A 13,724-nucleotide genomic window follows, 5' to 3' on the forward strand; every position below is an offset into this window, starting at 1 on the left:
TGGCATGGAATACCTCATATATAGTATGATTTATATCAATAAAATGTTGTTTGATGTTTCAAAACTTGTGTAAAATTTCAATAATATGGTGTTGAGAGATTTCATAAAAGTTTAGGTAATGTTAGCTATTTTTTATACCGCGCAGTGGTTTGATTTAAGCCCAGGTTCGGGCTTGTGGCTACTTTCTATTTCGAAAGGCAGCTTATTGTTAGCCTCTACAGTACGCTTAAAGTAAGACTTATTTTATGAGCGAGTTAGAAACTATGTCGGTCTAGTTTGTGTAACATATTGAAACTAACTTCTTTTCGGGTTTGAAACAAAACTTATTTTTTCCTGTGTACAAGTACACGAGCATGGACTCATAAACTTAATTTCTTTAGTTACCATGAATAAACATATGCTTGTTACATATTCATTTGTTTTTACATGTTCACTTGCTGCTCTTGTACATGACCTGATGAATAAACATGACCCCCACAGCACTGAAACTTTCCTAAAGATTTCTTAAAGATTTATTTGAAATGTTCGGAATATTTAATTGCAATGTTTAGTGAAAATTGCGTAAAGATTTAAATGTCCCGATTAAATAAATGTTTAGTGTGAAACTTTCCTGAACATTTAAATCTTTACACAATTTTCACTAAACATTGCAATTAAATATTCCAAACATTTCAAATAAATCTAGAGGATCCTGTACAAGTTTTTTCAACCGGGAAAAAACCCCGAGTACCGAATTTTGAACAAATCGAATCAATTTTAAATTTGTCCGACATATTGGGTCCGCCATTTTTTTAAAATCTATTCTCAAATTTGGATATAGCGACCCCAAAAACTTTTAATACGATGATATATGTTTTTAGAAACTTTTATTTGGACTTTTTTTGGCCCACATACGATTTTTCTACTAGACTGCGAAGGGGTTAAGTAAACTTTGATGAATTGTTTTTGCAAAAGTATCTTTTAAATGTGCATTATTTTTTATTTTAAAAAATTTAACCTCACTTATTGTCATATATTAAAGTGTATTTATTATAAATGAAATATTAAATTCTAAGAGATTGAGAATTGAGATTCTTTTTCTATTGAGATCCCAGATAAATAATATGTTTATTTTAACGTACTACATTTATGTTAATTAAACTTATTATTGTGTATAGTTACTGGTTTTTGTGAATATAAACGAAATTTAAACTGTATAAAAATTTATAAAATTTACTTTAAAATATCACTATTATAACGTACAATTTTTAGACAATATTGAGAGTCAATATTGTCTAAATTAATAAATTTTCATTAGTAGAATAAATTTGTATGTCTAGTCGAATATTACGTATAATATTGTTTTAAAATTGTATGGATATTGTTGTAAATAAGTTTTGCTCCATTTTTTGTTACATATTTCCTCAGATCTGAGGAAACTGTTTTGGTCGGTTCCATGAAAGCAGTTTAAAAATAACAATTAAACCGATTTCAATCCTAAACTTACACAGTTGTTTGATAGGTTGCATTGTGACCAGGCACATTATAAACTAATCAGTAATAAACAAAATTCTTTTTAATGTACCTCTTGATGCATAAATACTACAACAGCAGTCTCAGTAGACTCAGAGGGAGCTAGACTAAGAAGAATATCATTCAAGAATGTATTAGGTTGGAAATCTCCCATTAGGCGTTGTCCATCTTCTAATTGAAGACCAATTGTAATATTTAACAACTCTCTCTTTTTTATACATTGTACCATTTCCAATTGTGCGTTGTTTGGTAAGTTAGTGAATCGTAAACTTGTATTAACGTCAAGTACCTTATTAAAATGCCTAAAACATAAAACAAAATTAAAAACTATATAGCTTTTTAAATGAAACAATCAGATAATTAGTAATCTCCAGTTAGATTTTACTACTTAAAGTGGTTCCATAAGCTTTAAGAACATTTTTTTGTAGAATTAATAAATTTTTTGCAATTAAAACTACTACTTTAAGTAGTAGATTATACTACTTAAAATAGGAAAATAAAATTATTTTTTATTTATAATTGTTTATTATCAGTAGAATTGAGTGTTTCATCCTCTCTCCTATACTGACGCTTATTTTATGCCCTAACGATTATGTACCTAACAGAGAAAATTTCTAACCGACGGGAATTGAACCCTCGACCCTAACGCTCGCTATCCGATACCTTAACCGACTAACCACGCACGCTCGCTACGACAGTCTGCAAACTACTCGAAGACTACTTTCTGCTTGTCCAATTGGTAATTTAACTATTTAAAGTAGTCATTTTTACTACTTTTATTAGTTGCTATAACTATCCTTTTTAAGTTTTGACTTGTAAATTTTTCATCTTTTAATTATATTACAAGTTGTTTAATTGCATAGTGCAGTAAAATCTATTACTTAAAGTGATAGTTTTAATTGCAAAGGATTTTTTAATTCTACGACATAAATGTTCTTAAAGCCTATTGAACCACTTTAAGTAGTAAAAGTTACTACTGAAAGTAGTAGTTTTTATTAGAAACAATTTGTAAATTTTACATCAAAAACGTTTTTCAAGCTTAATGAATTAATTAAAATTGTAAAAAATTACTACTTACTTAAAGTAGTAGTTTTAATCACAAAGGATTTGTTAATTCTACAAAAAAAATGTTCTTAAAGCCTATTGTACCACTTTGAGTAGTAAAATCTACTACTTAAAGTAGTAGTTTTAACTGGAAACGATTTCTAAATTCTACATCAAAAATCTTCTTTAAGTTTATCAAATTAATTAAAACTAGCAAGTTGTCAAAGCTTTATGATGTAACTTTGTCAAACGAAAATGACTGTAATCTTTGTGATCAATGGATAAGTAATTTTGATTTAGCTTTGCAAAACTGCGTAACAATCTCTGAAAAAATCCGCCTTTTGACAATTTTGTCTGAATCTTTTTCAAAAAAAGGGTTACTTTCAAAGCTTTCAGGAGTAACTACTTACATGATTAATGAAGCAAGAAAATTAAAGCAAAATAAAGGAATATATAATTTGCCAGATCTGTACAGTGGTCATCCAGTAAGCGAAGAAGATATAAAAATAGCTCAAGAGTATTACTTAAATGATGATTTGGATTGTTCTAGGCAAAGTCCAAACAAGAATGATACTATTAACGTTGTTGTCGATGGAAAAAAAGAAAAAAAAGTGAAACGTATTTTAACTCGAAGCATTAGAGAAATTTATGGAATTTTTCGGAAAAAATATCCTGCAATAAATCTTGGTAGATAAAAATTTTACTCAATAAAACCAAAATGGGTAATAATTAAGCCACAGAGGAAAGTATGTGTTTGCATATACTGTGCTAATTTTGAACTGTTTCTTATTGCTTTAAAAAATTTAAGACAGGAACGCTTTTTAGATATTAAAGAAATTCAAAAAGATCTCTTCACAGCCGTAATGTGTTCTCCTGCTACTGAACAATGCACTCTTCAAGAATGTAGTCTGTGTCCCGGTGCTGAAGGAATAACAACGCAAGTTCTAAAAGTTTCCGAAGAAATTTCTGCTGGTGAAGTAACTTATGCCTTGTTTAATAAAAACGAGCTAGAGAAAAGAACAACAAGTTTCAGCACATTTTTAGGTGAATTGAGAGAGTACACACTTAAAGCAAATGTCCATAAATTTATCAAAGACATTCTCAAAAGGAAGAAATAATCAAAGTTAAGGAAGAAGCTAAGTTGAATCCGAAGAAACTAGTTTTTCACGTTGATTTCGCAGAAAATTGGAGCGTAATTTTGCCAAATGAAATTCGAAGTACCTATTGGAAAACGAAACAGGTTTCAATTTTCACAGCGGTTTGCTACAAGAGTGAAAAATCACAAAGTTTTGCTGTCGTTTCTGATGATAAGAAGCACGATTCTGCCCATGCGCTGTTGGCCTTAAATCAGATATTTCAGTGTTATAAAGAGAAATTGGAGTTAGAAGAAATAGAGGAAATGACAATTCTTTCAGACGAAGCCGCTGCTCACTTCAAAAATCGATTTCAATTTTTCGAGTTATCAGAATCGACTATTAATAAACAGTGGATATTCACAGTAACAGGACACGGAAAAGGAGCCTGTGATGGAATAGGTGGCATTGTAAAGCATTTCGCAAGTGCCCACAATTTACAAAAATCCCATCTTGAGACGATTGATGATGCCGAGTCTTTTGTGCGAGAAGTCCAGAAGTACACTCCTGCAATTAATTTACTTTTGATCTCATCTGTGGAGTTAGAAAAGTTTCGAAAAGCGAAGATTTGTCAGTGGAAAAATGTTGAAAAAATTGCAGGAATTCAAAAATGTCACGTTTGGAAGATCAAACATAACGAAAATGGAGATAAAGTTTCGTACATGGCTCGAATTGCCAAACATGATTTTTTGGAAATTAATTGAGGGGCTGGATACAATAACAACCAGTACGCTCGACAGGTCGCTCTGAAGCCAATCAACACGTCAAAAAAGTGAAAAAATTGAAACTCAAAATTCTGATTTTTTAAAAGCATTACTTTATAGAGGATAAAAACATGCATCTTTTTTCTCTCAGAAATTACTTCTAAATCCAATATTTTTGATAATAAAAGCAAAAAACACAAAAAAAATTTTCTCCAATTTAATTAAATTTTAAAATATAAACGATTATTTCTTTCACAAATAGTAATAAATTTGTTTACAACTTGGTATACATACTAAATTAGGTCTAATAAAGCCATTAAAACATTAAAAAAAGGCAAAAATTAAATATTTTACATAATATTACTAATAATGTTAATATGTCTTGATTAATTTTTTTAAAAACTATAACAGGAATTGATTTGAAATTTTCCAGAAAACTTCCTGAAATAGTAATGAATAAATATTTTAAGAGAAGATGTAGAAAAGAAATTCTGAGAGAAAAAAGATGCGTTTTTTAATCTTCTATGAAGTAGTACTTTTGAAATATCCGAATTTTGACTTTCAATTTTTTCACCTTTTTGTCGTGTTGACTGACTTCAGAGTGAGCGGCCGAGCGTAATGGTTGTTATTGTTTCCGGCCCCTCAATTAAACATTTTTTAAATCAATAATATATGTATTCCAATATTCAGTTACTTTAAATGTGTTTTAATGTGCAATAAAAATATTTAATTATTTATATGTGAAAATAATTCATAATAATTTGAAAAAATATTTTTTTAATATTTGAATTATTATAAAATAAACTGTCTTGAATTTTTACTTAATCAATTTATTTTAAAATGAAATTTGCAAATATTAATTTCCAAATTGAAAATTAAAACTTTAAGTTTTTTAAAAAATTTTTGAATGATAATTTGAATTGGAAAATATTTTAAGAGTATATTACTGAAAGAATCACAATATTTATAAAAAATATTTTTTCTTTTTTCACCTTTTTATTAATTATATATTTATTATCATTGGTCTTAACGATATTTAAAATGTCAAATTATAAATTTTTTGATGTTTAGAACCTGTTTGAAAAAAGTGATTTTATGGTTATTTTCTATACATACATTATTGTTGGTTATAAAATGACTCATTTCAGTGAGTTCATTTGTTCTTCAAACTGCACGTCAGCCATTTCAAATTTCGTAAAAAAAAATATTTCGAAAAAAATTTCTCCTTACTACCAGGATTGTTTAGCCCGCTTGAAACTCCTAGAATTGGTTCTTCATATTGGTAAGAATTTATGGTAAAAATTTGAGAGAAAAAAAAGTGGGGTTTTTGAGAAAATTGACTTTAATGATTTTTAGAAAATCATCTCCTGTTTTGTTAATTTTGAATCTTTTTTCAAATTTCAAATGGGATTTTAAAGAGGAATATATCCCCTACAAGATTCAAGAAGAATAATTTCATTGCATTCATTAGAAAAAAAATTACAGGCGAAACAATTTTTTTTCATTGTTCTTTCGAGTTTTACCACTCAAACTTCAAATGACCATAGGGTAAGTCCACGTCAGAAATATCAGAATCTGCAAGTGGTTCTTCGATTTTAATGATACTTGGTAAAATTATAGCTTTATATAAGAGCAATGTGTAAGTAAAAGGAATTTTTAAAATATCTAAAATTGTAGGAGTTATATCACTTTTAATTTTGATACTGCATTTTTTTCTTTCCTTTATATCTCGGTCAATTTTCAACCGATTTTGATGAATTAAAAACGATTTTTTCAGAAAATTACGTATTTTCAGAAAATTTTAAAATAAAATATAATATAATATATAATAAAATAAAATTCTAGTTTGTAACAATAATATTATAAAACAAATGAAAGTAGAAACACAAATCTGGATCCTAGTTTTCTTGAGATGTGGATATTTAAAGAACGATATCACGAGATCTAAAAAAGTCTCCAGGATGAATTTTTTTTTAAATTAAAAATAAAATAAAAAGGAATATTATTAATAAATTAAAAAAAAAGAGGTCGAAATTGAAAAAAAATCTAAAAGAAATATTGTTTTTTACTTTTTTCTATTTAAGGGGTTTCCTAAATTTTTTTGCCCTAAAATAGAAGGTTTTTAAAAGATCGTGTACTCATAAGTTTTAAAATATAATTGATCAAAAGTTTTTACATGTTACTATATACGTCAAGAACTATTTAAAAAAAAATTGCGATCTTAAAAAATATTATTATGCTCCTTCTACAGAGGTCGCTATGTACACTGGTCAAAATCAAAGCCCTTTACGGTAACCACTGTAGCTCATCGCAGAATCATCTAAAATAAAAAAATCAAACGTGATTTTAAAGTTTAAGACCTAATACAGGTCCTAAACCTCGAGATATTAAAAAAAATCAAAAATTAAAAAAATGGCAAGCTTTGGAACCCAAAAAACTGAAAAACACCATTTTTTTGACAATCAATCACTCACAAAAACCTGATTATTGAATATTTTAAATATATTAGAGGTTTAGGACCTGCAAAAACTTCCACTAAATCGAATGCAACTTGAATTTTTGAAATCGGTCAAACGGTTTTTGAGTTCTACTGGTTACCATTTTTAAATATAGTGTTTTGAGAAAAAAGCGTTTAAAGTTTTGATATCAAAAGGTTATAATTAGTCAAGCTGAAGGAACTAAATCAGCTTGAAAATTCTTACTCAGGGGTTTTTGGGGTCGCTGATTACGAATATGATGTTAAATTTTAAAAATTCAAAATGTCGGATCCAATATGGCGGACATGAAAGTTAAAAATCAATTGCATTTACTCGAAACTTGGTACTCGGGGGTTTTTGGGGTCGCTGATTACGAATATTATGTCAGAATTTAAAAATTCAAAATGGCGGATCCAATATGGCGGACGAAAAATTTTGAAACTAATCGGATTTGCTCGAAAATGATGAAATGATATGAATATGATGAATTGTCCGTACATTTTGAATTTTTAAAATCTGACATTAAATTCGTAATCAGAGACCCCAATAACCCCCCGAGTAACGAATTTCAAGCAAATCCATTCGCTCGGTTTATCGTCGAAACGAAAGGGTTAATTATACGATCTGTAGACGCATATATATATATATGTATTTTGTTAAATAACTTAAGATTATGAGCGAATTACGATCTAATGATTTAACCACACATTCTTAACATACTTTCCTATCAAAAAATGAAGAAAAAAAAAATTCGATTTTTTTGACCAAAAAAATTTAGGAAACCCCTTAAATAACAAAATTTTATTTTTATTTTAAAATTTTCTGAAAATACGTAATTTTCTGAAAAAAATCGTTTTTGATTCATCAAAATCGGTTGAAAATTGACCGAGATATAAAGGAAAGAAAAAAATGCAGTATCAAAATTAAAAGTGATATAACTCCTACAATTTTAGATATTTTAAAAATTCCTTTTACTTACACATTGCTCTTATATAAAGCTATAATTTTACCAAGTATCATTAAAATCGAAGAACCACTTGCAGATTCTGATATTTCTGACGTGGACTTACCCCATAACTTCGTTAAACATAATTTTTATGAAAAATAAAAAAATACGTGTCTCTTTATTTTTCATGTAGAATAACATATTTCATCGAGAGAAAAATCTACAACCTGAAGGTGGTCGGACTGTACGTTTTGAAATGGATTCAGCCAAGTAACTTTTTAAAAATAGAGTAATTTTAAATGAGCCTTAAATGAGCCTTAAAAAAACTTTTAAGAAAATGCAAGAGGAAAAGATTCCCTCCCGCTCTCCTATCAGAATATGATCAAGTTAAAAAAGAATTTAAAAACTTAATTTTAAAGAAAAAAAATGAATATAAAAAATCTATCCAGAACCAAATATTTGAAACTAAAGATTCAAGCCAATTTTGGAAGTTAGTCAACAGTTTTAAATACAAAACACCTAATAAAGATTATATTGAACTGGAGGAGTGGGAACGATTTTTTGAATCTTGCTACCCAATAGAGAATAAAAATAAAAGTAAAGGTAATACACAAGAAAATATAATCACAACAAATAACCATCTGGATTCTGAAATTACTTTAGAAGAAACCCTTAAAAGCCTCAAAAAATGTAAAAATAATAAAACTCCAGGACCGGACGGGATAAATTACGAATTTTTAAAAAATTTACCGGGAAATCTAATATTGTTTTTGAATTCTCTATTTAATAAAATACTTGAAAGAGAAAGCGTACCGTTAGAGTGGGGAAAAATCAATCTTAAAATGATTCATAAAAAAGGGAATGCAAATAAACCCGAAAATTATAGACCCATAGCCCTTGTAAATAATACGACTAAAGTTTTCACCCAGCTAATGGCAACTAGATTACTGGATTGGGCCGAGAAATCTCACTTACTACCAGAATGGCAAGCTGGTTTCAGGAGAGGGAGAAGCTGCCTAGATAATACATTCACACTTAATGCTTTAATTCAAAACAGATTGAATTTACCAAAAGGAAAAATGTTTGCATTATTTGTAGATTTTAAGGGCGCTTTCCCCTCCCTGAATTACGAAATCTTATGGCAAAAACTTGAGAAATTGGGAAGTGGGACTAAATTTATAAACCTTTTAAAAGATTTTTATCATAAAGCGAAACTTATAATTAAAAGTGAAAAAGGCTCCACAAAACCAATTAAAATCACAAAAGGTGTCTTACAGGGAGACGCGCTCAGCCCCACGCTTTTTACATTGTTTATTGCTGATCTTGAGGAATTTCTCCGTTCCAAGAATGTAAGAGGGGTGACATTAGATCATAAAACGGAAATAATTTTACTGGCGTTCGCGGACGACATTGTTTTGTGTGCTGATTCGATTAATGAAATGAAAAAAATGCTTAAATATCTCAGGGAATACTGTAAATTGAATGAACTAGAAGTTAACATTGAAAAAACAAAAGTAGTAATTTTTAAGAAAGGAGGTCATGCAGGTCGTATTAAAAAAAACCCAATATTTAGATTCGGTGAATCGGAAATTGAGGTGGTAGAAAATTACACATATCTTGGAACTATTTTTAGTAATTCTGCAGTGTTTATTAAGAATTTAAACTGGTATTTAACAAAAACATCCTTAGCTTCCGATTCTACCTTGACATTAATATATAAAGCAGAACTTGAATCCTGGAAACATATTTCTCACCTGTTTCAAACTATGGTCACTAGTGTAGCGTTTTACTCTATTCAAGTTTGGGGAATGAGATACCGCAGTGAAATAGAAAAAATACAAACTACTTTCTTTAAAAAGTTACTGCTTTTACCTAGATGTACCCCAGGATATGGAATTAGAATCGAAACTAACTTAACACACTTGTCTGTGAAATTGTTTAAATTAACGCTAAATTGGATTGAAAAAATTCTCAAAATGAATCAGGATAGATACCCCAGGATAGGCTATGAGAGATTGCGACTCTTAAGTGGTCGCGACCCGTCAGGTTCAAAATTTAATTGGGCTACTCAGGTGGGCGACATTTTCTCAGAGTTTGGTGGGAGGGAGGACTGGGACTCACTGACTCTTGAATCTTTGCAAACAAATAAAAAGAAATGGATTAAAAAATACGAAACAATTCTCAAACAAGAAGATTTCCGGAGAGCGCAGTCCTCCTCCTCACTAATTCTCTACCCCTATTTAAAATTGACGGAAGAAACCCAAACTTTTCTAAAATGTAAATTTATCCTCAACAATCTGAAAATATTTGTACAATTACGCCTAATCAACAAATACCAAACTAGATTATTCTGGAAAAAAGAATATTGCTCCCTTAAAGGGAATGAATACTGTATCTATTGCTTTAAAAAACTTTATAATACTGAACATATTTTCTACATTTTGATAGAGTGTAGTTCTTTGGAAGAAGATAGGAAAAAATATATAACAAAACTAAACGATTTAGAGGAAATAAATAACCATTGGATGACAATTTTAAATAAACCAGAACCTAAAGAAATTAACCAAATTGCATACTTTCTAGCCCAAGTAATAAATAAAACAAACAATTAATTCTAGAGAATGATGAATGAACGAATTAACTATTAAGCGTAATCATTATTGTATTAGAATCAGGAATGATACCAGTCAACAAACTCTTTTGTATGGATATGTATAATCCGAAAGCAAATAAATTACTTATATCCAAAAATTCGTAAAAAATTGCATAAAATTGAAAAATAACCCTTTTTTGGGATGAAAATGAAAAATAACCCTTTTTCGGGTTAAAATTAAAAAAACATGTTACAAAAAAAAGTATGTAAGATTTTCTAAAAGCATATGGCAAAGTATTTTGATTTATTTGAAAATAAGTGAAAATAGATTTTCCAAGGACGGTGTCGAGGTCACGGTGTCAGTGTCGCTTTTGGATATTTGTTAACTTAATATAATAGAAGAAGTTTCGTTTTAAAATAAGAAATATTAAAATTATAAAGTTAAAAACAATTGATTTCAATTACTTTTAAAATTAGGCACAATATTATAGGTTCCTAACTAAAAATTTAAAAAACAACAATAAATAATAAAAAAAAACCATAAAAATTGGTAAAAAATTGTTTATAAGTAACTTTTTAAAAATAGAGTAATTTTAAAGGTATATATCCAAAAATTCGTCAAATATTGCATAAAATTGCAAAATAACCCTTTTTTGGGATCAAAATGCAAAATAACCCTTTTTCGGGTTAAAATTGAAAAAACATGTTACAAAAAAAAGTATGTAAGATTTCCTAAAAGCATATGGCAAAGTATCTTAATTTATTTGAAAATAAGTGAAAATAGATTTTCCAAGGACGGTGTCGAGGTCACGGTGTCGGTGTTGCTTTTGGAAATTTGTTAACTTAATATAATAGAAGATAGTAAAAATCTACTACTTAAAGTAGTAGTTTTAATTACAGACGACTTGTTAATTCTACAACAAGAATTTTATTAAAGCCTATAAAATCATAGAAATTAATAAAAAAGAATAACGACAAAACTTCTTACTTCTTCATGAATTTTTTGTGCTTAGCCGGTAACGTGTTTCCTACGCTTTCCAAATATTCCATAGGCGCGCCCTTTTTTCACTCTTATCCTATTCGCCCTCCCCACTCCTAACGAGACAGGCCCATTGATTACCTCAAACGACTTCTTTCAATCTAATTGAAATTTATAATATTATATATATATGTATATATATATATATATATGCTCCAGGATTGCGAGTTTTCAAATAAAGTTGACACATTTATTATTATTAACAAACTAAATAACTATTTATATAACTTCAACTGAATAATAATACTTACATTAATAATTTGCATACCGGAATTTATACAAATTAAAGTAGAAGTCACGATATTGTCGAAATGTGATGCTAATCTTTATACGGTGAGCGATAGACTGACTATGATTTACAATCTTATGAAAGACGAGAGAAATTTCCTGATTATAGGCAAAACATACTACATTCAAGCAAAACTAAAGTTTGATTCCGAAACATTCCGCCCGCCTCGTTTTATACAATTCAATAAAGCGAAATAAACTGAGAGTGTATAGAAAGTTAAACTGCAGTAAAGACCTTATAATTATTGAGTAGTTCGCCATAGTTATTGTACAAAGAATAAATGACAATATTATTTTACTTATGTTTACATTAGTTCCAGATTTTAATCTTAAGTTAGACCTCCATTTTACTCAACAAGTGGCCGATAATTATTATCATGAGTTGGTAGCAAACATAATTTAGTAATAGGTCGTTTATAAACTGAGGATGCCGTCCTGACCGTGACGACACGCACCAGACCATCATCGCCCGGATGTATATCAACAATTCTACACAATGGTCATTTTGATGGAGGTAATGTCTCATTTTTTAGAACAGCAAGATCACCAACTCTGACTGATGGTTTTGGTCGTTGCCAGTTTGGCAAGGCTTGCAAGGAATGAAGGTATTCCTTTGACCAACGAAGCCAAAAGTCTTGGTACATTCTTTGCACCAGGGACCAGCGAGTCAATCTATTAATGTTTATTTCCAACAGAGAAGGTTCGGGAACTGTTGTCAAGGCCGTCCCAATAAGAAAATACCCTGGGGTTAAGGCCGAAAGATCTTCAGGATCATCCGAAAGAGCTTGCAGGGGTTTCGAATTTAAACAAGCTTCAATCTGAATTAACAAGGTTGAAATTTCTTCGTAAGTCAAGGTCGCATCTCCGATAACACGTTTAAGATGGAACTTTACAGACTTGACTGATGCCTTCCAAAGACCTCCCTGATGAGGAGCACTAGGGGGGTTGAATAGCCAAGTAGTACCATCGTTTGCAAGGGTTTCGGCAACAGTAGTTGAGAACTTGGAAGCAGAAGAAAATAGCTTACGCAACTCTGAGTCCGCACCTACAAAATTGGTAGCACAATCACTACGCATAGTCAAGGGAAGACCCCTGCGACCAGTAAAGCGCTTAAATGCTGATAAGAACTTTGCGGTGGTGTATTCTAATACTGCTTCCAAGTGAACTGCTCGTGTAGAAAGGCAAACAAACACCGAAATGTATCACTTTCTGGACTGTCGGCCTCGACCCGAACTGGTTCTAATTGGAATGGGTCCACAATAGTCGACGCCTGTATTTAAAAAGGCTCGTTTTGGTTGCACGCGATCGGCTGGAAGATTAACCATCTGTTGTACGGCTGTTGAGGCTCGATAGCGTACGCAAGTCATGCAGTTTGAAATTCTAGATTTTACAGCCTTACGACCTTGCGTTATCCAATACTGGCGTCTGAGGGTAGCCAGGGTCAATTGAGTACCTCCATGCAGCACTCGCCGATGACAATGGTCAATAACGAGATCTGTAAGTGGAGATTTTCTCGGTAGGATTAACGGATGTTTCTCATCAGGGTCCAGAATAGAATGCTTTAGTCTTCCTCCAACACGCAACAAGTTGCTCTCATCTAGATATGGATTTAGTCGCATCAATGAGGTTTTCTTAGGGAGTGTTGGTTTGGGACGTGACAAGGTTTCTATTTCAGGACGATATGTCGTTTTTTGAACCGTGCTAATCCATAGGAGTCGTGCATTATTGATTTCTGTCGGTGTGAGGTTTTTGGGCAATTGATATAGTTTATTGACGATGGCGTTTCGAAATCTTGTTACAGAAAAAAGCCAACGTCTACACCAGGCAGTAATGCGAAGTAGTTTTAAGAAAGAAGATGCATAGGGAGAAAATAGATCCCAGGCTCCTTCATCTTTAGTTGGAATTGTCGTTTGATGTGCAACAACTTTCTGTTCTAGTAATTCGGTTGGTTCGGGAGAGTGGTGATCTTCACTCCAAGGTTCATTCGA

General features: G+C 30.6%; 1 protein-coding gene across 2 annotated transcripts in view; it reads right to left on the bottom strand.

Moving 5' to 3' along the window:
• LOC127279135 (tether containing UBX domain for GLUT4) overlaps positions 1–13,724 on the bottom strand; it is a 119,689-nt gene that overhangs the window by 26,195 nt on the left and 79,770 nt on the right. For both annotated transcript variants that reach the window (XM_051301305.1, XM_051301303.1), the window contains one exon: positions 1,565–1,814. In XM_051301305.1, the coding sequence (XP_051157262.1) occupies positions 1,565–1,741 (177 nt within the window). In that variant the 5' untranslated portion in view covers positions 1,742–1,814. The remainder of the gene's footprint in view (positions 1–1,564; positions 1,815–13,724) is intronic.

This window comes from Leptopilina boulardi, unplaced genomic scaffold (assembly GCF_019393585.1).
Source record: "Leptopilina boulardi isolate dan_hultmark-lab unplaced genomic scaffold, ZJU_Lbou_2.1 LbouV2_214, whole genome shotgun sequence".
Taxonomy (NCBI): Eukaryota; Metazoa; Arthropoda; class Insecta; order Hymenoptera; family Figitidae; genus Leptopilina; species Leptopilina boulardi.